Source organism: Mya arenaria, chromosome 9, assembly GCF_026914265.1.
Source record: "Mya arenaria isolate MELC-2E11 chromosome 9, ASM2691426v1".
NCBI lineage: Eukaryota > Metazoa > Mollusca > Bivalvia > Myida > Myidae > Mya > Mya arenaria.
Genome location: NC_069130.1, coordinates 65,067,329 through 65,091,436, shown reverse-complemented (window position 1 = coordinate 65,091,436; position 24,108 = coordinate 65,067,329). Strand labels below are relative to the sequence as shown.

At 37.6% G+C, this 24,108-nt stretch overlaps 1 protein-coding gene across 1 annotated transcript; it reads left to right on the top strand.

Moving 5' to 3' along the window:
• The first annotated feature begins 82 nt into the window (after positions 1 to 82).
• On the top strand, positions 83 to 20,995 carry LOC128202906 (uncharacterized). Its single transcript, XM_052904080.1, has 7 exons — positions 83 to 166; positions 2,644 to 2,757; positions 6,927 to 7,004; positions 10,695 to 10,863; positions 11,331 to 12,114; positions 16,208 to 16,418; positions 19,803 to 20,995. The coding sequence occupies exons 1-7, from the start codon at positions 122 to 124 to the stop codon at positions 20,022 to 20,024; spliced, it is 1,623 nt and encodes a 540-aa protein (XP_052760040.1). The 5' UTR covers positions 83 to 121; the 3' UTR covers positions 20,025 to 20,995.
• The last annotated feature ends 3,113 nt before the right edge of the window (positions 20,996 to 24,108 follow it).

Here is a 24,108-nt window from a genome sequence, read left to right as displayed (position 1 = left end):
GCTTCTGATATCAAGGTATTTACGCGCCCCAGGAAAAAAAACTTATTCACAAAAATAATTGCCGATTCCTGTAGATTTTTCCGTCACTTGCTCGTGGTATTTCAACAGAAGCGTTTCTAAAATGAAGGTTTTTCTAACAGTGATTATCCTAGGAACATATTTCCAGGTAAGCTTTGATTCTTTTTTGTACTGTTTCATGCAGATTATATATTTTATGCATATTATGTGCGTATTTATTTCTAATGTTTATCCTTTGAAAACATTTGAATTTATTCTTTAATTCTAATAGTAGACAATTGATAATGAGATTAAATAAGATAAAATATGACGCAGCAATTTCATATGTTTTGTTTTAAACATTGTTTCAAAAACAATACAAGCCAATTAATTCTATTATTTGTATTACTTTGTGCTAATTTATACATTTTTGGCCTGATTGGCCAATAGTGTGGCTTGTTGAAACACCTTTTGGCTTCTTGCAATTTGTCACCAACACCTGTCGGAAAATACTATTTTATTATACAACTGTGCCGAGTATCTTTATAATTAGTTTAATTAATGCAATACGCTATGTTTTAAAAATCAAATGGAAATACAGACATACACGCACGCACGCACGCACGCACGCACACACACACACAGCTACATCATCTACCCTTTAAGAATCTTAGCCATAAGTCTACGATCCGTGGTCACTGCTGGCATGAATGTAGCTCCTCGTAAAGATCGTTCACAGAAGACTGCAACACTCTTTGTATAAATCTTGGATAAGAGTCACAGACGCTTTCCAAAATCGCCAAAGTTATATCGTTTCTACAGCAGCCGTTCCATTCTGAACTTGTCAAATCAAGCGGCTTCTTGTTGAATATTGGAAACTATCCTTCTTTTTTCATTGTGTTAGAAATAATGCAGACATTCAATAGTTGTAATCTGGTGACCTTGTTAGTCCGTGCTCAAACGGCTGCCGGATTTAATTTGCTATTGTATTTTCAAGGTGTGCACAAGAAAAGCCCCAGTCAATACGGTAAAAATATAATAAAGTACTCAAGGTAAACAAAGAATGAGGCGAACACGATTTGTAAATTATGCATCCTGAGAGAGAAAGTGCCAAAGTATAGGTCTCCATCAAAATTAATGCATGTTAAATTGACTTAGTTTCAAAACGATGGCTATACTGTTCTGTTACCGCTGATGGTGCCATCGGTGTCATCAGAACTGATATCCGCAGCACAGGGTCTTCCCCAATTTGAATTAAGGTAATATTCAGCTCCTGTAGATTTAATTTCAAGAAGTAACAAGCCAAACATTTAAAATCCATTGAAATGTGTCATGGAAACATCATTACTTCAGTAGTACACGTGTGTAACCTTTTATGGCTGAAACCGAGCCAAAGACGACGTTTTTGTATGGGTCCCGGGGGATATGCTGCGGTCAAATCAAATGTTCAGAACAAGAAAAATAAACTTCTTACTAAAACATAGCCACGCACTTAAACATAGTGCTCTTTGGCTGTTTTCCTACTGATATTAATTGCAGTTTAAGATAAAACTTAAGATCAAATTTAGGCAAGTGTGTCTGTCCGTGTCGCCTTGTTATTACTCACATAACTTACATGCAGAGTTTGTGTGTGATTTCAGTTGCATTTATATATACTTATTAACATGTCATTTCCAATACATATTGAGCAACAGTGAATTATAATTATTTATAACATCATCTGTAAAGCTATAACACTGTCTCAATTATCAAAGCTGAGACCAGGTAGTAACGTGTGTTTAGGACTATGGTTAAAGCTACATGGAATATCACAGTCTTCCCATGGTGTTATTTTAAATGTAATTATTAATTCATCCTGAATTAATCAATAAACATTGTATTTGCTAACATGGTCACCATTTTACTGTGAAGAAGTTATTCGCTATTTCAATAACACGAATAACTTTAGTGCATCGCTATGAAAAGAAAGGCCAATGCAAAATAACTTTAAGGCCTTTCTACATTTTCCTCACGAATTTTAAAAGTTTAACATTTATAGCAAAATGAATGTTCGAATATTTCATGAAAGGACTCTCACGCTTTTTTTGTTAAGAAAGGTTCCATTTTTTATCATTTTTTAAGTCATTTTTATTTGTTTAATCAGTCATAAAAACAATAAACAGATATCACATATTGGAACAACAGCACAAAACTCCACAAACAACAGAGTACATATATAAAAAACTGTTTCAAACTTATTGTTGGCCATTAAATATTTAATTTCACGGTCACTGTAAAAAGGGCATACAAGCAAAAAGGAGAAGCTACTCTGTATTTTGTTCGGAGCTATTGTATAATTTAACAAGTGTCTGTATCACAATATTACGTTAGCTCTTATTCAAACATAATATATGACTCTTATTGACGATAGTTATCTGCATATAAGGATAAAAATTGGTAATATATATATAAAACATTTCTGTGTTCATTTACAAATCTGGTTTATCTATGTATATGTTTTTGAAATTTTCCATAGTCTCTATCATTGTCTAAGTATGCATAATTATGGGCAAAACAAACGGTTATACATTGTCTTAGTCGCCTCTATATAATACTGAAAGGATCTTGGCCGTTTTGTATTTGGATCATTGTGTGTTTCCTTTACAGCTATGTGTGAATGGACAGCCAGGAATCGACGGCAAGGCGGAGCTACATAATATGATCCGGAGTCTTCAGGACCAAAACCGCCGCATCACCGCACAGAACCAACGGCTGAACTTGGTGACTATTTAGAATATTCAATGTTTGTTGATGTCTTAATTTCGCTGTTTTTTTAACAATATTAATACGAATAGAAATATTAATCACAAAACGAAATACCTTTGTGAACACAATTTCCGGGTCCAAGCGGCAGGCGAAGTGATGTAGAGGGTTGGGATGAAATCTTACCGTTAATTTAATACTGAGATTTGGGGATGCACTGAAATACAACCGTTCTTTATTTGAAGTAAGTATAATTCGGATCCGCGGGACAGGGAGCGCATTTCCCAACTCCGTCCTATGATATGCCGCGTCGGTTGTAAAATCCAGGATCCTCCCATGAGCATGTGAATGTTCTATATTTGAAATGGAAACTGAATCGACAAGCCCAATCGCCATTACCTTAATGAACATACTGTTAGGAGGCGCAATGCAATACATAATCCGAGAGACACACAACGTCACGAATACCAAATACATATTACATATGCATTGAAAAATCATTATTAAAGTATCCGATGCACATTTATATCCGTTTGGGATATCAGTGATCCTGCATTAATTTGAAAATGCTTTTTAGAAGAGAAATTATATGTGAATATTTCACCAAAATATACTATTTAGAAACGTTGTCAGCAAAGACCGATTGCAACATAGAAATTTTAATATTCAACGATATATAAATGTGTCTATTGAAATAGGCATAATTTCGAATGCGGATCGGTTCGTTCTGCTACTACGAAATACGCACCAAAGGGACTACACCGCTTACTCATTTTAACTGTTGGCATTCGACGTTCATTACTATGAAGGTCCTGCGTCATCTCCGTCGTCCTCCTTTTTCTGATATTCCTACTGTCATTTATGGCAGCTCAATATAATTCATTCCAATATGCAGAGCCTTTCCAGTAAATACGTTTTTGTATGCAGATCTACTTAATTTTGTCATGCTAGCTATCACAGCAACATGGTTTACACCTTATATTGATTCATCCCCTTTGGTATTTCCTAATTTGCACATTCCTTACAGAAGACATAGACTATCCGATCCACATGGAGGTACAATTGGTATATAAAGTGCGATATATTTGTTTGGGAACGACGGGATTTTGAAATTTACAATTTATAATGCATTATCATAGAATTACGCATATGGAATAGACGTCTTAAGTTAGGTTCATTTTATAGATTTTCTAATTATAATTCGTCAGTTTTGAATGCATAAACAATTAAATAGGACTGGCAGTTGATACTGGTATAAATGATATAGTCATCGCGGGCAATCTCAATCTTGACATGAACACATCTTTTTGTTGTCAAAATGAAGAGTCTCTATGTCAGCAATTTCATCTTACACAAGTAATTCGTGATTCATCACATTTACTGAAACACCCGAGACTAATAAATTTATTCCTAGTTTTATCTCGAGATATCTCGATAAATTGTCTTTTAGTGTGGTGTTGGTAAACCATTTCTTAAGAAATCTATTTGCTATCATTCTTCTATAGATTGGAAATAACAATTTTGATTGCAAATTATGATTTCATACCTACCTCAAAATGTATGCAACTTTTGTTTATGTGAAATATCTATACCGTCACGTATATCGTATCAAGTCACAGTTCGCACTAGGGGCCTTCACTGGTTTCATAATGATATAACGTCAGAGAAGAAGGGCTAAACGTTCTACCAATGAACACCAGTGGCCAATAAACCTTCAGATACGCAACAATGCAACCATGTAAAACAACAGTAACAAGAACTACTACACAACACTCGCAGTATAAAAGCCTGGCCTCTCTACTTTGTGGAAGTACGATCGCTCCATCAGAGTTTTGAATACTTAAGTGTTGAACTACTGTTTTTTATCAAATGACTGTATCTTAAGACCTCTATCCTGTTATCCACTATGGCACACCCAATGAACCAAACATAAACAAGGCAAACCTCAAATAGCTTATTCACATATTAAACCCATCTCAATGTACCGAACATGACTCTGCCATATGCTTGTGTTTCTGGTACATTGTCATGACAGGACATTGATATTACCCGCCAAGACATTCTTGACACATAAAACATCCTGAAAACTGGAAATGAAACCGGTCCCAACTGTATAAATAGCTTGTTTTACGGAAAATTGAAAAAAAATAACACCCGCTTCGGCATCTCTTTAATTATTCTCTTAGATCTTTGAAAAGTACTGACACATTGGAGAGTTGCACATGTATATGCTATTTATAAAATGTCCGATCCCAAAGAGGTAAGTAATTACCGTCCAATATCTTTATTTGGTGTTCTAAGCAAGGTGTTTGAAATAATTATGCAATAAATTCAGTTTCTTGACTTCTCTTCAATAACGTTTCCCTTATTCCCTTCCAGTAAGGCTTTATTACAAAGGATTCCACTGTCAATCAGCTTGTATAGATTATACTCTTTTTGTCTTGCTTTAGATCAGGGAAAAGCCTTTAATCTCGGGTGACACAATGATATTCTTTACAAGCTTAGTCATTGTGTCTTTATTATTGTAGATAACTGATTATCTCATTTAAAGAATGTATTGCGTTTTTTTTTGTCTGGAAATTAGTCAGACATCGTTACAATATCTGCCGGGGTCCCTTAGGCCTCAGTTATCGGACCCTTACTTTTGGTGATATATATTAATGGTATTGTTCATGAAATTCAATCACCTGTTCGTCTTTTAATTGCTGTACATTACCCTTCCATTGTTGCCGATCATCTCCGTGCTGAAATGAAAAGGATTCACACGTGGGGTGATAGTTTGCTTGTATCATTTAATCTAGCAAAAAACAGGGACGCATATCTTCTCTCGTAAATAAAAGTAATTACACCGATGCATCCACAATTATATGAATAACGTTCGAATAGAAAAGTTACAAGTCACACTTACCAGTAACTGCACTTGGCCTGAACACAAAAGTTAAACAAAACCCCTGGCAGCGTATATACTCCATGCGATCATTCAAATACGTCCTTGAGCGAAAATATACTTTCAAGGGCTTTATACAATACTCATTGGATTTTTTTTAGAATAGCAGACGTTGTCTGTGATTATCGTACTCTAGTTGACAAAGGCGACTTAGAGAATGTACGACACGAAGCGGCACGAATTATCTTCGGTGCAACACGACTTGTCTCTGTATCAAATTTGTACTCTGAAACGTGACTTGAATCTCGAAAGGAAAGAAAACTGAAACAAGAATGTTGTATTACATGTCTTATTCTCATTATCACATACAACCTCCTTTAATCCGAAAAGCTCTACTAACCTTCGAAATATTGCATCTAACTCACAATTACTATCGACCATCTTTTTGTCATCTACCATATGTTTTAAAAGCTCTTACAGATGTTCGTTATTTCCAATCATTGCCTTCATTTCAGATTAACCTTAACAAGAACAGAACTATAGTACTCCAAGTCTATTATGATGGTGATCGCGAGATTGTGTATGAACCATAGCAGTCTTAACAAACAACACTTCTCCCAAGACATTGGCGATAACCCCCAATGCCAATGTGGAGAGATCGAGGATACATATTATCTCTTCTTCATCTGTCGACTATATCATACTCAAAGAAATCATCTTTTTGACCAGTAATTCAATATCAGGGCTTTTCTCTATTCAGATAAAACGAAAGATATTCAGACAAGTTCAGCACTAAACATTTGTGATTTCCAATATAAATTATAACTTGAATCCACTATTGACCAGACCTGTCCACATCACCACTCTTATCGTTTTCCTGTCTCATTTTTGTTAAAATTTCCATATCATCAGTCACTTTACCTCACCAATCTTTGCCTTATATCACCATCTAATTCATCATAACTCATTATGTTAATATATCAATTAAACATAACCGCCTTAACACCATTATAAGCCGTTTGACGGAATGACAGAAGCGAGACAAAGCATAATTTTTAAGTGTTCTTCTCTATTCTGTTATTTATTGTTTTGTGCATATATCGCGTGTCTACTAGTCATTCAATGCTACCCAAGCAAATTATTAGTGTTTATGCTCAAATTGTGTACAAAGTAAAATGTTAATACGAACAAATATTGTTAAAAATATTTGCGGCCATTTTAACGAATTTCAGCACCTAAACCAATTTAATAAGGTAATTGTCGAACTATAATAACATTAATTTTGTTTTGTTATTTGCAGGTTTTTTCTGGCATCCAACATATGTGTTCGGCACTCCAAATGAACGACTGTACATGCAACGAGGATGTCATAGATGAGGTCAGTCCTATTTGTAAGTGCATGGAATAAAACCACCATGCGACCGTCTTTGTTTCATGATAAAGCAATTTGGTATTCAAATGATCTCGACAATTCATACCTTGTTTTTAAAAAAGTTGATATGAAAACAAAAGTTTGTAGATCCATGTTGCACGGTTTGGCAGCTTCCGCTAAACGAAAAAGAAGCAATTGTTTTCAGGTACACATGAAGGCCTTTACGTGCTTTTCAATTTAGAATTTGAAATTATCAGTTAACAAGAATATTCATCGACACTAATCCATCTATGAATCTAAAACATTAACCATACAAGCGGGTTAGTTGGCAAATGTCGAACAAATAATGATGTGGCATATACGCAGTTCCGTTAACGCCATTGTGTATTCGCACTTACGCGAAGGAGCAAAGACGCGAAAGGGCGACATAATACACATGAAAGTACAAAATTTCTAAAGGACCACGGTAAAGTCGCAGAAGGGCCAACGTACAAAGGTGAAGGGATGATGGCGAGGGCACTCCTTCGCCGTAGTACGTTTGTGTCGTCGCCGTCATCCCTTCGCGTGTTCGCTCATTCACGTTAGGGCGAAGACACGATGACCTTAACGCAACACCGTAGGCATACGTTAATAAGAAAATTGCAAAAAAGTATAGAACAGTTCGAGTATTTGTAAACAGTCTTACATTCGAATCGTGGTAAATCTGTTGAAATACTCTACATTCTAAATAATACTAGTACATTCATTTAAAACTAAACAATTAAAGTACACTTTTCAAAGCGTTTTATACGGTGGCACAGAGGTGACATCCGCAACACTTCATTTATATTGTGGCAACAACTTAGTAAATTGTGGCCACAACTTAATAACTTTAGGCCACGACTTAGTAAATTGAGGCCACAACTTAGTAACTTGAGGCCCCAATTAGTAACTTGAGGCCACAACTTAGTTAATTGAGGCCACAACTTAGTAAATTGAGGCCACAACTTAGTAACTTGTGGCCACAACTTAGTTTAGCCAATCAAAACATCCGTTCCATCTTTGCATATTTATGGTAATAACACAGTTAGTACCCCTGTTACTAAAACGCCATTTGTAGTTAACAAACGTGAATAATATGGACGAAGACAGGGATAGCCTTATATCAAGTTACTTTCAAGAAGGCCTTTCATATTCTAATATTGTCACCGTTTTGAGGGGAAGCCATGGAATTCAAATCAGTTTACGTCATTTGCACAGAATACTTAGATCGTTGACGTTGAGATGAAGAGTGTACAGTGACGCTCGTTCTGTTGTTGACTTCGTTGTCAATTCGATCGAGAATTCTGGACGCAATCATGACTACAGAATCATGCGTCAACGATGTGTAGCGAATGGATTGAGCGTACGGACACACGATGTGGCCACCATCCTCCGTATATGCGACCCTATAGGTACGTATTACGGACTGGCGAGAATAATCCATTATATCGACTTTAGTTGAAATTGTAAAACTAACATTGTGTGCTACACAAAGTGGCATATATACCGTCATTTAAAGTTTTCATAAGTGTTTATCCATATTATTTAGTTGCAATAATGCTAAAAGATGCCCTCATCATTGAAATTGGTTTAGCCCAGTGACATCATGAAAAGGGCTATTGATAGTAACGGACATCATCGGAGTTCAGTCCGCGTTGATAATCCTTTGCCGTGATAGACCTTTGTACTTTAGTTTTAGTATTGAGTGTGATAACCTAGTTTTTACCGGTGATAGTACGGTACTACGGTTACCCCGGATTTCTCAAACGGCAGTCATTGGTGTGGCCCAGTAATAACACTGTGTTACGAAGACTGGTGTTTCACGGAGGTCCACCTGTAGTCATGGATATCAGTTGTCACACAATAGTAGAAACCATACTGGCAACGTTTGTCCTGCAAGCTATTTGTCCGGCATATTTCCCGGGGAGTTAACTGTGTTATTACCATAAAGCGGCTGAGATGAAACGGCTGTTTTGATGGGCTCAACTAAGTTGTGGCCACAATTTACTAAGTTGAGGCCTCAAGTTACTAAGTTGTGGCCACAATTTACTAAGTTGTGGCCAAAATTTAGTTAAGTTGTGGCCTCAATTTACTAAGTTGAGGCCTCAAGTTACTAAGTTGTGGCCTCAAGTTACAAAGTTGTGGCCTCAATTTAGTAAGTTGTGGCCTCAAGTTATTAAGTTGTTGCCACAATTTACTAAGTTGTGGCCACAATTTACTAAGTTGTGGCCTCAATTTAGTAAGTTGTGGCCTCAAGTTATTAAGTTGTGGCCACAATTTACTAAGTTGTGGCCACAATTTACTAAGTTGTTGCCACAATATAAATAAAGTGTTGCGGATGTCATCTCTGTGCCACCGTAGTTTTAAACCATTCTGGTGTTACTCTTGTATATCTATCATACAAGATTGACATGCAATGTTCACTTGGATATTTTAGAGTTAGGAAGTCAAGAGCACTCTCCTGTTGAATCGTTGATTTTAAACTAGCGGATTCAACAGGAGAGTGCTCTTAATATTGTTTTGTTTCATATACTGCACACATCGTATCTGTGCAAGCTTTGTTCATGCCAGTGCTAAATGTAACGGTTATGCCTATACTCACACACGCATTTTGAGTTTTGGAGTAAATGCGTTTAAAGGCATTTGTCCAGTTATTATGCAATTATACACATGCTACTATATACAGTAATATTATACTTTAGAAATACATTTTGCAAAAGCGACTTTCGTTTCCACTCGTGAGATTATCAAGACACGTGAGGGCGATTATGGCATAATTGCCCAATGAAGACGAACACGTACAACATGACGTCATTTCCACGATATAGATAAGGCCGACGGATACCTGGTAGGCAAAACTATACAGAAGCACAGCATTTTTGGGGAATCAAAATGGAACAATCGGCGCAAAGAAAGTCAACTTAGTTTTACCGTGAATGACACGTTCCGTGTTTAAGTAACGAGTACTACCGGGAACAGCAGTATTTGTTATAAGTTATATAATCGGTGAAGGTGAAAAACCAGTGAGACAAAGATGAGTTGACTAAGTGTTTTCTTGAAAATATTTTTTACTTATTCTGCTAAAAAATGTAAATTATTCCAGCGAAATGGCAAGGGTCATTCAAGCCCAGATTCTTATGAGACTGCTCCTAGGCTTGATCGACCCTAGCTGTGCCCACGTATTGAAATGTACGTCAAAATCAGCCCATGTAAAAACTATTTGGAATGGAAATATTGCCGCCTTATTACTTAAACCCGTGATTAAAGGCTTGTTATTTTAATTTGCAATTACTCATTATTTTAATAGCTCATGACTTTTAAAACCAATTAATTATGTCTCATGTTTTAACCTTTTAAACTGCATACTTATTAAGTCCTTTATTTTTCCACAAAATAAGTTTTAAAACCGGTTCATAATATTGACAAATGACGAAACGTATGTATTATACAGGATAAGTCATGGTTGAACATGGCGTTTTCTTAAAAATTGCCCGAGTGACAATAATTATCCTCGGGCAATTATTCTTCCCACTGGGGCAAAAATCATAAAAGCATAAAAGCCACCGTGCATTATTCTACAAATGCTTGTTTGTAAAAATATCCATCATGTAAAATCGTGTAATCGAAAAAAAAAAATCTAAATGACGATTTACACAGTTTAGTTACTTGTTTCAGATGCAAGGAAATCTATCAGACAACAAGAATTTGAGGGTAATTACTGTCAAAACAACGGGCGGGCAGAATGACGTTGATCACGTTAACGTTTCTGTGACATATTCCGCTCCTGACGTTCACAGTTCCAACGTCATGGTGTTATTCGAAAACAACGTCATGTGGAGGACGGGTAAGTTAGTAGTTGTGTATTCCGCACGACAAGAAACATATATAAAAAACTGACAAGAGTACCTAGTGTGCTTTGTTAGAGGTGTACAAAAAATCGTGAAACGAGAAAAAGAGCTGATCTTTAATGTGATTGCGAATAGACAAAACGCTTTTCGACACAATAAGACGTTAACATCAACACTAACTTAGCCAGAACATTATCACCATGGATACATTAACTGGTACAGTTAAATGATACATGTTGTAATACAAAGTCATATTTAAAGCAAGTTAAACAGTTTTGCATATGTAAATTACATCTACATTATTAATATTCCCACACACAAGACGAAAAAAGGGTCGTAAAAACGGTATACCTGTAAGTGCAGCTTTAATGATCTTTCGTAACCGGTTAAAACTACCTGTAGCTACACGTACACTTACACGTACAAGATGTGTTTCAGAACATTACCATTGTTTATCTTTCAGCTGGTAAAAGGTTTTCGAACGATGATGGATCTTTCACATTAAGTGTGACCCTTAACACATTGGAAATCAACGAACTTAAAATGTTACGATTTGATACATCGTCGGAGGCTGAATCCATCAGAGTCGATATAAATATCCTTGAAATGAATACTGAACAGGTAAACAGTATTCCTGAAATACAGTACGACCTCGTCAAAATGAACTCTTCTTTCGATGTATCTAGCGGTCCGAACACAACACTGACTGTTATGGCGAACGAAAATATTGAAGATGATTTGGCCGAACTAGGAAGAATTGAATTGATTTCCACTGCTGAGAAAGATAATGAGACGATTATGTTTGAGGAATATTACCCTTGGAGTGATGATATCCTTATTAATTTAGAACCAAGTGATGAAGAAGGAATAAAAGAATTGACAATAACTCTTACAAATGGGATAGCCAGAAATGGCGGCTCTTTGACGTTCTTCTTGCGTCACAATCTACCAGATGTTGCACTAGTAAATAACATCGAATACGGTCTAATCACAAAGCTTATGTCCGAAGAAAAAAAAGACTTTATTGCTCTCCTCGGCCCTGTTAGTCAGCCCAGCACAGAATACATCACAAAGCCAAAACAAAGTGTAACGTGTTTTACGGTAGGAAACAGGAGTCCACTGGTTGCATTGTATAAGGTTGGGAAAAACGGGAACCAGAAACTTCTGGAGACTGAGAGAATTTATAGTGATTTTATGATGGAAGCCATTGCTTACACACCTGAAGGACCTGGAGTATATAAATGCCGGTAAGTGGTAGCATCTGTCTTTATAATTATAACAAAATGTAAACTTTGGGAACATGCACAACATACCATTACATCAATACCAATTATACAAAAAAATCCAAGAAATGTGCATAGAAAATATACATCATTATGGATCCACAAACATAAGCTACTTATAAAATCAGAACAAGTATATTTATCCCCATGCATCAGGTGAGTTGTAAGTAATACCTTGTCGATAGAAATAGTTTGCAAAACAGTTATACTAATATAATAGTCATTAACGCTCCCTGTTTGGCTCTCTTTGCCATTGTTTGGCTTTCTGAGCTCCCAGTTTGGCTCTCTACACTCCCTGTTTGGCTCTCTTTGCCATTGTTTGGCTCTCTACGCTTCCTGTTTGGCTCACCATGCTCCCTTTTTGGCTCTCTATGCTCCCAGTTCGGCTCTCTACGCTCCCCGCTCGGCTCTCAATGCTCCCTTTTGGCTCTCTACGCTCCCAGTTTGGCTCTCTACGCTCCCAGTTTGTCTCTCCATGCTCCCAGTTTGTCTCTCCATGCTCCCTGTTTGGCTCTCTACACTTCCTGTTTGGCTTTCCATGCTCCCTGTTTGACTCTACACTCCCAGCTTGGCTCTCTTCACTCCCTGCTTGGCTCTCTATGTCCACTGTTTAGCTCTCTAAACTCCTTGTTTTGCTCTCTACGCTGCCTGTTTGGCTCTTTTTGCCCATTGTTTGGCTCTCCATGCTCCCGTTTGGGCTCTTCATACTACCAGTTTGGCTCTCTTTGCTCACTATTTGGCTATCTACGCTCCTTGTTTGGCTATCTTTGCCATTGTTTGGTTTCTGAGCTCCCAGTTTGGCTCTCTACACTCCCTGTTTGGCTCTCTTTGCCATTGTTTCGCTCTCTACGCTCCCTGTTTGGCTCACCATGCTCCCTTTTTGGCTCTCTATGCTCTCAGTTCGGCTCTCTACGCTCCCCGCTCGGCTCTCAATGCTACCTTTTGGCTCTCTACGCTCCCAGTTTGGCTCTCTACGCTAAAAGTTTGGCTCTCCATGCTCCCAGTTTGTCTCTCCATGCTCCCTGTTTGGCTCTCTACACTTCCTGTTTGGCTCTCCATGCTCCCTGTTTAGCTCTCTAAACTCCCGGTTTTGCTCTACACTTCCCAGCTTGGCTCTCTAAACTCCCTGTTTGGCTCTCTATGCCCACTGTTTAGCTCTCTAAACTCCCTGTTTTGCTCTCTACGCTGCCTGTTTGGCTCTTTTTGCCATTGTTTGGCTCTTCATGCTCCCGTTTGGGCTCTTTATGCTACCAGTTTGGCTCTCTTTGCTCACTATTTGGCTATCTACGCTCCTTGTTTGGCTCTCTTTGCCATTGTTTGACTTTCTGAGCTCCCAGTTTGGCTCTCTACACTCCCTGTTTGGCTCTCTTTGCCATTGTTTGGCTCTCTACGCTCCCTGTTTGGCTCACCATGCTCCCTTTTTTGGCTCTCTATGCTCCCAGTTCGGCTCTCTACGCTCCCCGCTCGGCTCTCAATGCTCCCTTTTGGCTCTCTACGCTCCCAGTTTGGCTCTCTACGCTCCCAGTTTGTCTCTCCATGCTCCCAGTTTGTCTCTCCATGCTCCCTGATTGGCTCCCTACACTTCCTGTTTGGCTCTCCATGCTCCCTGTTTGGTTCTCTTCATTCACTGTTTGACTCTACACTCCCAGCTTGGCTCTCTTCACTCCCTGTTTGGCTCTCTATGCCCACTGTTTAGCCCTCTAAACTCCCTGTTTTGCTCTCTACGCTGCCTGTTTGGCTCTTTTTGCCCATTGTTTGGCTCTCCATGCTCCCGTTTGGCTCACCATGCTACCAGTTTGGCTCTCTTTGCTCACTATTTGGCTCTCTACGCTCCCTGTTTGGCTCTCTTTGCCGATTGTTTGGTTTCTGAGCTCCCTGCTTGGCTCTCTACGCTCTCTGTTTGACTCTCTTTGCCCATTGTTTGGCCCTCTTCACTACTTGTTTGGCTTTCCATGCTCCCTGTTTGGCACCCTATGCTCCCAGTTTGACTCTCTACGCTCCCCGCTCGGCTCTCAATGCTTCCTGTTTGGCGCTCTACGCTACCAGTTTGGCCCTCCATGCTCCCAGTTTGTCTCTTCATGCTCCCTGTTTGGCTCTCTACACTCCCAGTTTGGCTCTCTTCGCTCCCTGTTTTGCTATATATGATCACTGTTTGGCTCTCTACGTTCTCTGAATGACTCTATGTTCTCTGTTTGACTCTGTATGCTCACTGTTTAGCTCTCTATGCTCCAAGTGTGTCTCTCTACGCTCACAGTTTGGCACTCTTTGCTCCCTGTTCGGCTCTCTACCCTCTTTGAATGACTCCACGATGCCTTTTTGACTCTTTACGCTCCTAGTTTGGCTCTCTATGCCCCCTGCTTGGCTCTTTATGTTCCACATTTGGCTATCTACCCTGCCTGTTTGACTCTCTGTGCACCTATTTTGGCTCTCTATGCCCCCTGTTTAGCTCTATAAGATCCCAGTTCGGCTCTCTACGCTCCCAGCTTGTCTTATTTCACTCCCTGTTTTGCTCTCTACACTCCCTGTTTGGCTCTATACGCCAATTGTTTGGCTCTATACACTCCCTGTTTGGCCCTCTACGCTCCCTGCTTGGCTCTCTTCGCTCCCTGTTTGGCCCTCTACGCTCCCTGCTTGGTTCTATACACTCCCTGCTTGGCTATATACGCCAATTGTTTGGCTTTATACACTCCCTGTTTGGCCCTCTTCTATCCCTGCTTGGCTCTCTTCGCTCCCTGTTTGGCTCGCTACACTCCCTGTTTGGCCCTCTACCTATCTGTTTTGCTCTCTACGCTCCTAATCTGACTATACGCTCCAAGCTTGGCTCTCTACGCTCCCTGTTTTGCTCTCTATGCTCCCTGTTCGGCTCTCTTTGCTCCCTGTTTGTTTCTCTACGCTCCCTGATTGGCTCTCTTCACTCCCTATTTGGCTCTCTATGCCCACTGTTAGCTCTTTACGCTCCCTGTTTGGCTATCTATGCCACCTGTTTGGCTCTCTATGTTCCAAGTTTGGCTTTCTTCGCAACCTGTTTGGCTCTCTACACTCCCTGTTTGGCTCTCTATGTCCACTGTTTGGCTCTCTACATTCGCTGTTTGGCTCTCTATGTCCACTGTTTAGCTCTCTTCGCTCCCTGTTTGGCTCTCTACACTCCCTGTTTGGCTCTCTATATCCACTGTTTGGCTCTCTTCACTCCCTGTTTGGCTCTCTACACCCTTTGTTTGGTTCTCTACACTCCCTGCTTGGCTCTCTTCGCTCCCTGCCTGGCTCTCTACCCTCCCTGTTTGGCTCTATATGCTCACTGTTTGGCTCTCTACATTCCCTGTTTGGCCCTCTACACTCCCTGTTTGACTCTGTACACTCCCCGTTTGGCTCTATATGCTCACTGTTTTGCCCTCTACACTCCCTGTTTGACTCTGTACACTCCCCGTTTGGCTCTATATGCTAACTGTTGGGCTCTCTACACTCCCTGTTTGGCTCTCTACACTCCCTGTTTTACTCTCTACACTCCCTGTTTGGCGCTCTACACTCCCTGTTTGAGTCTGTACACTCCCCGTTTGGCTAGATATGCTCACTGTTTGGCTCTCTACACTCCCTGCTTGGCTCTTAACGCTCCCTGTTAGGCTCTCTATGCCCACTGTTAGGCTCTTTACGCTCCATGTTTGGCTCTCTATGTTCCTGTTTGGCTCTTTACGCCCCTGTTTGGCTCTCTATGCCCACTGTTAGGATCTTTTCACTCTCTGTTTGGCTCTCTATGTTCCTGTTTGGCTCTTCTACGCCATCAGTTTAATCATCTGCTCACTGTTTGAATCTATATGCTACCTGTATGACTATACGATCTCTGAATAACTATCTACGCTCCTTGTAACACTCTCGTCGCTCTCTGTTTGATTCTCTTCGCTCTTTGTATGACTGTCTGTGTTCTCTATATCACTCTTATGCCTTTTCCATGGCGTATTCCTTTTGCATTGTGGTATGTACATTACGTCTATTTAATATTCAGTTTCGCTTGGATTTACAAAAAAAAAAAAATACTTTTGATGAACGGCTCTTATAACTTCAGTGCCTGGGACAAGACTGGAAAACGTACAGAGAAGACAGTGACATTAGCGAATATGGTACAATCTGTTTTTAAAGCGGATAAAACTGGTGTGCAGCACAACTCATCAGACCACTTGACCATCTCGTGCAAGGCGTCGGGATTCCCAACACCATTGTTACGCTTTTCATTTTTCGATGAACAAGGCCCAGAAATGACATCCACATCTTTTCAGGTACGTCAGTGAACACACCCTTTGCCCTAAGCCGATGAAACAAGCTGCGACAATTGTTATAGCAGTTTTTAATTTATTAGGATTTAAAATCAGATTAAAGACAAACTTCATCAAAAAGAAGCGTCAACTACCTTAAAGAAAGCATGAACTTTATACCATACAATAGCAATGGCGCTGCCATTCTAATTTAATGGACATGCAACTATGACGTCATAATTATTCGCTTACGTCATTATTAACCATAATACCTTTTTTCGCGGTTCACCTGGAACTGACTTGGATTTACCATGCACTCTGAATGTGATCTCGAGAATGTGAGCGATTTACCACATACTAAAAATTACAGCGATAAACAAGTTAAATAGCTGATCACATGTGTACTGTCTTCGTGACTTTTGGTTCCAAGGTGACACCGTTTTGTAACAATATTTATATGAAAAACTATAGAAACAAGCTCAGTAGCCAAAAGGTTAAACAAAAGGTCCGTTTAATGGCACAGGGTAAACACCAAAGACATAGAACACAAGAACAAAAATCACAAACAGGACACATTGAACAACAGCACAAAAATCCAGAAAAAACACAGTACATATATTCTATAGAAAAAAACTAGGTGTGTTTATCAATGATTGTTACTACCGTCTTGGAACGATTAGTAAAATGTTAATTTTCTGGGGGTTAAAACCCGTTTGTGTAAACAACCTCATTCTTATCACAACACTTCTGAATAAAGTAAAAACGTAAAAGGTAACTCTTATCAAAGTATGCATTCACATTAGGAATTTTAATTATAAAACAAATAATAATAAACTAATAGGTAAGCCCCAAGTACTTCAATGATTAGGGATCCCGACTCTATATGCAGACGAAGGAATACAATTCAGAGTACCTAAAGCAAAAACGTTTAAAACATACGATGCAGTCATTGTTTAAAACATAGTCTGCCTTAGCAAATAACAGGTTTAAAACTGTGTGATCATACAGTCTCATAATGAAAAGCACCATTGTACTGAAACTGGGAACAAATAAAGAAAACATTATTAGAAATAAAAACACGATATATATTTGCTAAACCTTTGTTCCAAATAATAACTTAATTAAGATTTTAAAAGAAAGAGACGTCACACGCTGGAACATTCCTAGCAAGTCAAAAACGGATTTAAAGATAAACTTTGGATAAATATGTCCCCCTGCACGAAGTCTAAAACCTGAAGCATTGTCCTTCACAAACTGATTTCTAGTCTTCATAGACGTTTAATCATTGAAATTGTACCGAATTCACTAATTTTATGTTATGACTTTCCTTTTGTATTGACCTATACCGATCGTGAATCCTCCATATTTTCTTTTCCAATTCCATCTCTTCGTGTTGCGGAAATATCATAAATAAAAAAAAACGAAACGGCTTTTGATTTTTGTTTTACATTTCAATATAACCCGTCCATCCTTGTTTAATGTGTTTTACCCTCATATTGTAAAACATCATTACTCTGAATGTTTGCCTTCAAACTAAATAGGTATATTATGGCCCTCCTCAACAATTAGACCAATGGGAATCGCAAAACCAAAATGATTAAATGATAAATTATTTTCAATTTATTGCTAACAACAATAACTTTCAAAACCCAAACAGATGTATTCAGTGGCTTAAAGTTACTTCTATAACGTTGAGACAGAATCGCTCATACACATTTGAAGCGAATAAAACCATCTGGCTACCGAATTGATTGAAAGCAAATAACGCGGTATGACTATCGTAAAAAGCTTTTTAATTTATTGGTCGTTTATCTCGCTTTTATTAAGCATCAATATTGGTTTTATTAGATTACTTATATAATTGCTTTCACCCGGCACTCATTTTTTTCTTTTATAATGCACTGCCTATGTTGCGTGATATTGCTAAAAGTAGACTAGAAATATTTTATTTTAATGGCACTTATATTGCTTTCATTAGGCACTATAATTAGTTACATTGGGCAAGCAATATTGCTTTCATTAAGCACAAATATTGGTTTCATTAGGCAAGCAATATTGCTTTCATTAAGTACAAATATTGGTTTCATTAGGCAAGCAATATTGCTTTCATTAAGGCACAAATATTGGTTTCATTAGGCAAGCAATATTGCTTTCATTAAGCACAAATATTGGTTTCATTAGGCAAGCAATATTGCTTTCATTAAGCACAAATATTGGTTTCATTAGGAAAGCATTATTGGTTTCATTAAGCACAAGTATTGGTTTCATTAAGCACAAATATTGGTTTCATTAGGCAAGCATTATTGGTTTCATTAAGCACAAATATTGGTTTCATTAGGCAAGGAATATTGCTTTCATAAGGCACAAATATTGGTTTCATTAGGCAAGCAATATTGCCTTCATTAAGCACAAATATTGGTTTCATTAGGAAAGCAATATTGCTTTCATTAAGCACAAATATTGGTTCCATTGGGCAAGCAATATTGTTTTCATAATAGGCACAAATATTGGTTTCATTAGGAACAAATATTGGTTTCATTAGGAACAAAAATTGGTTTTATTAGGAACAAATATTGGTTTCATTAGGAAAGCAATATTGCTTTCATTAAGCACAAATATTGGTTTCATTAGGAAAGCAATATTGCCTTCATTAAGCATAAATATTGTTTCCATTGGGCAAGCAATATTGTTTTCATTAAGCACAAATATTGGTTCCATTGGGCAAGCAATATTGGTTTCATAATGGGCACAAATATTGGTTTCATTAGGAACAAATATTGGTTTCATTAGGAACAAATATTGGTTTCATTAGGCAAGCAATATTGCATTCATTAGGCACAAATATTGGTTTTATTAGGAACAAATATTGGTTTCATTAGGCAAGCAATATTGCATTCATTAGGCACAAATATTGGTTTTATTAGGCAAGCAATATTGTTTTCATTAAGCACAAATATTGGTTTCATTAGGCACAAATATTGGTTTTATTAGGCAAGCAATATTGCTTTCATTAAGCACAAATATTGGTTTCATTAGGTACAAACATTGGTTTCATTAAGCAGAAATATTGGTTTCATTAGGCAAGCAATAGTGCTTTCATTAAGCATAAATATTGGTTCCATTAGTCAAACAATATTGCTTACATGTGACTAGTAATATTGTTATCATTATTCAGTTGTATTTTTGGCATTAGACAGTAATATTGCTTTCTGAGTTAACACATGTTACCCCAGCCCGACATAACAATCAAGAAATAACTTATTGGAGCACTGCAAATTGGTGTTTTAATATTTAGGTTGTGTGTTGTTCTTCCGTCGCTGTCACAGAATGTATCCACAATTTGCTTATATTCCTTTGTATTACGTGCGAGAACAGGCTATGTTTGAGCATTTATCACTATGCTTTCAGATCACGGATAGGACTAAGGGTAAATCAAGCTGGAAGATAATGACGTTGTCTAGAAACGAGACGCTCACCTACCATACCATCATGTGTTTGTCCGCACAAGTTGACAGCGCCGGAAATAGGCTCCGTTATGACAGTTCGAAGATTGAGATATACCCAGGCCTGCATTTTGAAGCAAATTTAACAGCTTATTATGCACATAGAACATATGAATATACGCCCTAGGAGGGCCAGTATTGGGCCTTGAAGCAAACTCTTCAGTGCATTATAGTGCTTGACGACCTTTATGTATTTAGGAGGCGTTAGTCAATTGGACCTTGTAGAACGCTTATCGACGTGCATTCATTAAGGCTTATACTATTGAGTTTGCAACTTATGTAAGCATCGGGGCATCATATATTAAATAATGCTTATAAGAGGGGGTATATTCCTATCACCATACGGCGGTCGGTCGGCCGGCATTTTGGCAAAGGTTTGTGGAACAAACTTCGCACACAGTTTTAGAGTTACTACTTCGGTATTTGGTACACTTCACATCCATGATGTGTAGTAATGCCTGGCGTATTAGTCGTGAACTAATGACATTTTGTTGTAGAGTTAAGTGCTTTCGAATATGATTTTTTCTCTTCGGGCGATACTGAAGTTTGTGAATTGAACTTCTTACACTGTTTTAAATGTATCACTCTGGGACAGGGCCCACAATATCACCATGGTGTGAGGTAGTGCCGCACGTAATTTTCATGATACCTTGTTCAAATATTGTTTATTTTGAGGAATGAACCTTTGAGCATACGTGTAATGTTTTTGTTTTAATATATGTGTGTGATGTAAAGAAAGTGTTTGCAGCAATGGCACTAGATCATAAATAGTCGTTAATATTTAAATTGGGTGGGAATAATAAGCGTCAGTATATTAACGCAAAAATCAATGATTTAAAGCTTAAATAAACACACATCTGCTGAAACGTGTATCCGTGTGCTGCTGATTAGTGTATGTTTTTGAAACCAGTGTCATCATTATAAAATCTGTTAGACATGTTATGTTTTCATAACCCAGGTATGACGTTATGTAACAAACTTTGGAAACCATCATCTATAGATACACTTTGTTTAACATTTAGATTTTCCTTTGACCTTTAAATTGTATCATTTGCTGTTGATGTGTTGCGTTCGGGAGTAAATTCAAACTTAATATCATCGTTTATTTTTATCACTGTTTCAACTCCATGAATCACTAAATATATATTCGTCTTTTTATGAATCTGTTTACCGAACATAGTTATTTATCGATAATTCACCAACGTATCTTACTCAGTGGGCATTATCTTACCTGCACTTCCGATCAACCGATGTCTTTCTCAATGGAAAATGGATAAAAGAAGGAAAACTTTTATAGATTTTGTTATCAACTTCCACCATTGCATAAAACGATATGTCTGGATAATTTCACTTCAGTGAAAATAAGTTTTATCACGAGTTCCAGAAATGTAAATGATGACGTAGAGGAATTTGGCGTGATAAAAGGAATACTGTGTTTTGTTCTAAAACAAGCAAGAAAACATGAGAAAAAGTATTCATTGTAAAAGGTGTTTTTTATAAGCCGAGAAAGTGTTTGTTGAAATATTGTCGAAATACACATCTAATGTGTAATCTAATGTAAAACGTTGCCCTTCAATCATCAAAGGTAAAACATGAATATGCAATATATATGTTTCTAGCATATGTTACATATCCATGTTTGCTTTCGATAATTGAAGGGCAATATGCATGTTCAATGTAACTTGTGTCTCATAAAAATAAATAACAAACAGGAATGTGTGTATTTACGCTACCGACTCCAGTTTTGCTTGCCCTAACAGCAGTTTGAACACAGTCTGGGGAGGGGATGACCTTAAGTCAGTGATTATTTACGAAGCATTTGAAAGTTTGCATAATTTTCCAACCCGCAAAGGGGGGGGGGAAGTCTGCGTGAAGCCTTTGACAAATTTACACGCAGGCCGAATTTACATGGTGAAGTTCTTTTTATTAAATGCGAAATATCATATCAAGTAAACAGTCAATAGTTTTTGAGCCAAAGTGTTAACAAAAAAAAAAGAAAATAAGCAAACATCGGAACAAACAAAATTCAACTCATCACTACATAAGGAATTTTGCATTTCAAATAAAATCTATGATAAAAAAATGCACTTGGTATTACTCATATGTACCGGGTATAGGTGACATCCATCAAATAGTGTTCAGATGGGCTCGTCCACAGATAAATAGCCGCTAAATTATAGCGTGAGTAGTTAGTCTGAATTGGAACTCTGATGATGCAAGATCGACTTAGTTTAGTGTGTTTGGAATGATGGTCATTATGGTAACGGCAAATGAAACTTGTGTTGTTTAGGAATCTCCTCTCAACCATTGCAATAGTGCAGGAATTCTAATGGAGCTAGTCACTGAAGCAAATACCTTGACCTCTAGGGCAGGTTAAAAAGATATCACTGCCGGAATCATTGCGAGAATATATACAAAGCAGGGTAGTGTAACTATTGTATTACTGTTTGGTACAGTTATGATGAGGGTCATGAGGAAAAAGTGAGTTTGAAATGCAGCAATTTATGATATTATGATATAAGAGTAAAACGTTAAAACAGACTTAGTTAAGATGGGCCCATACAGTTTTGTAAGTTATGTGAACTCGTAGGTAATAATGTTGACCGGTGGAAATGAAGAAAAGACTAGCCGTGTTAGTGGGAAAGGTTGAATAGAGACGTAAACTCAGGTTTAGCAGTTGAAAGAAAAGCGTTACCTATTTCGATGTCAGATGTGGTATTGTTTATGATGAAAGAATTCAAAACACTCACATAGAATTATTTAACATTGTCACCGAGTAAGACTAGTTCGCATGTGTAGTTACCTTACAATTCCTGTTTATTTACCTGTTAATGCCTTTACCCACTAGGAATGTACTTTGATAAGATTTACCCTTTGCGTTTTATCCTTATTTAGGATTGTTGGGATAAGAGTGAGGTTTGTGCACTTAAACTGGTTGAAAACCCCTAGTAAATTAACATTTTACTGACCGTTCCAAGGCGGTACCTAACAATCCTTGATAAACATACCTAGTTTTTATATATAGTATGTATGCACTGTGCTGCTTGTGGAGTTTTGTGCTGTTCTTCCATGCTTCTTGTTTGTGATTTTATAATATATGTCTTTGGCGTTTGCCCAGTGCCATTTAAAACGGGTTTATGTTTAAACTTTTTGCTACTGAGCTTGTTTCTGTAGCTTTTCGCCTAAATATGTGAGTAAAACAAATATTTCCTTTTCAAAAACCTTACGCCATGAACCATATAATTATATAGAAACATAAACAACAACACACGTATGGAACTGAAATAAGTACGTAATGCATATAACATAATTTATGAAAGTTTATAAAAAAGTAGAACTATACCACTACTGGACAAGGAAAACTTTACCCACCACATCCAAGTAACCAGTATGACTAAACAAGGTAAAAAATGCAATGACTTTTAAAATTATCATATATAGCAAATCAAAATCAGCTTCACATTGATATATGATGTCCATGTATATTTAGTAACTGTGGATGTTAAGCACGAAATGCGAATACGAAGTCCTCAATCCTGGAAACGTTATGTCGCTCGTGGTTTGATATATATTGTCATCAGTGCAAACCATAAATGAAGCACTTAACACGCTAGTTTCTGTCCGTAAGGCGGGGGAAACATTGAAATGTTTGTTTTTTACTGAAACAAATCTTAATTAACTTCCCTTATACGCTTCGTTTGAAGATTACCGACGAACTACGTTCTCTCAGTGGTTGCCTTCAAACGATGCAATACTCGAGATCGTTGTTCTTTATTATGGTTAAATTAAGCATTATTTAGGGTTATATAAATACAATTAAAACATCACTTATTGAAATAAAACATCTGTCCAAAGCTTACCCTGATAATTTTGTTTACATACCCATAATATTCGATATAATATATTAAAACAAATGTAAAGCAAAGTGGGTTCAACGCCGTATTGTGAAATGGTATTTGTAACATTTATAACAAAATACACAACACTTAAATTTACGAAAATGAAGACGATGTCTCCTGAATAACAAAATGGTCGAAAATATCCAATTCGTGCATCTTGAATCTGCTATTTTCCACAAGTTTTTCACCAGCTTCAAACAGCGCCAACCAACATTAGATGCCACAGCATCCCGCTGCAGCATTCCATACATTATTCAGTTATCTTATTGCATTCAATACATTCTGCAGCGCATTGCGGCTTTCATCAACATT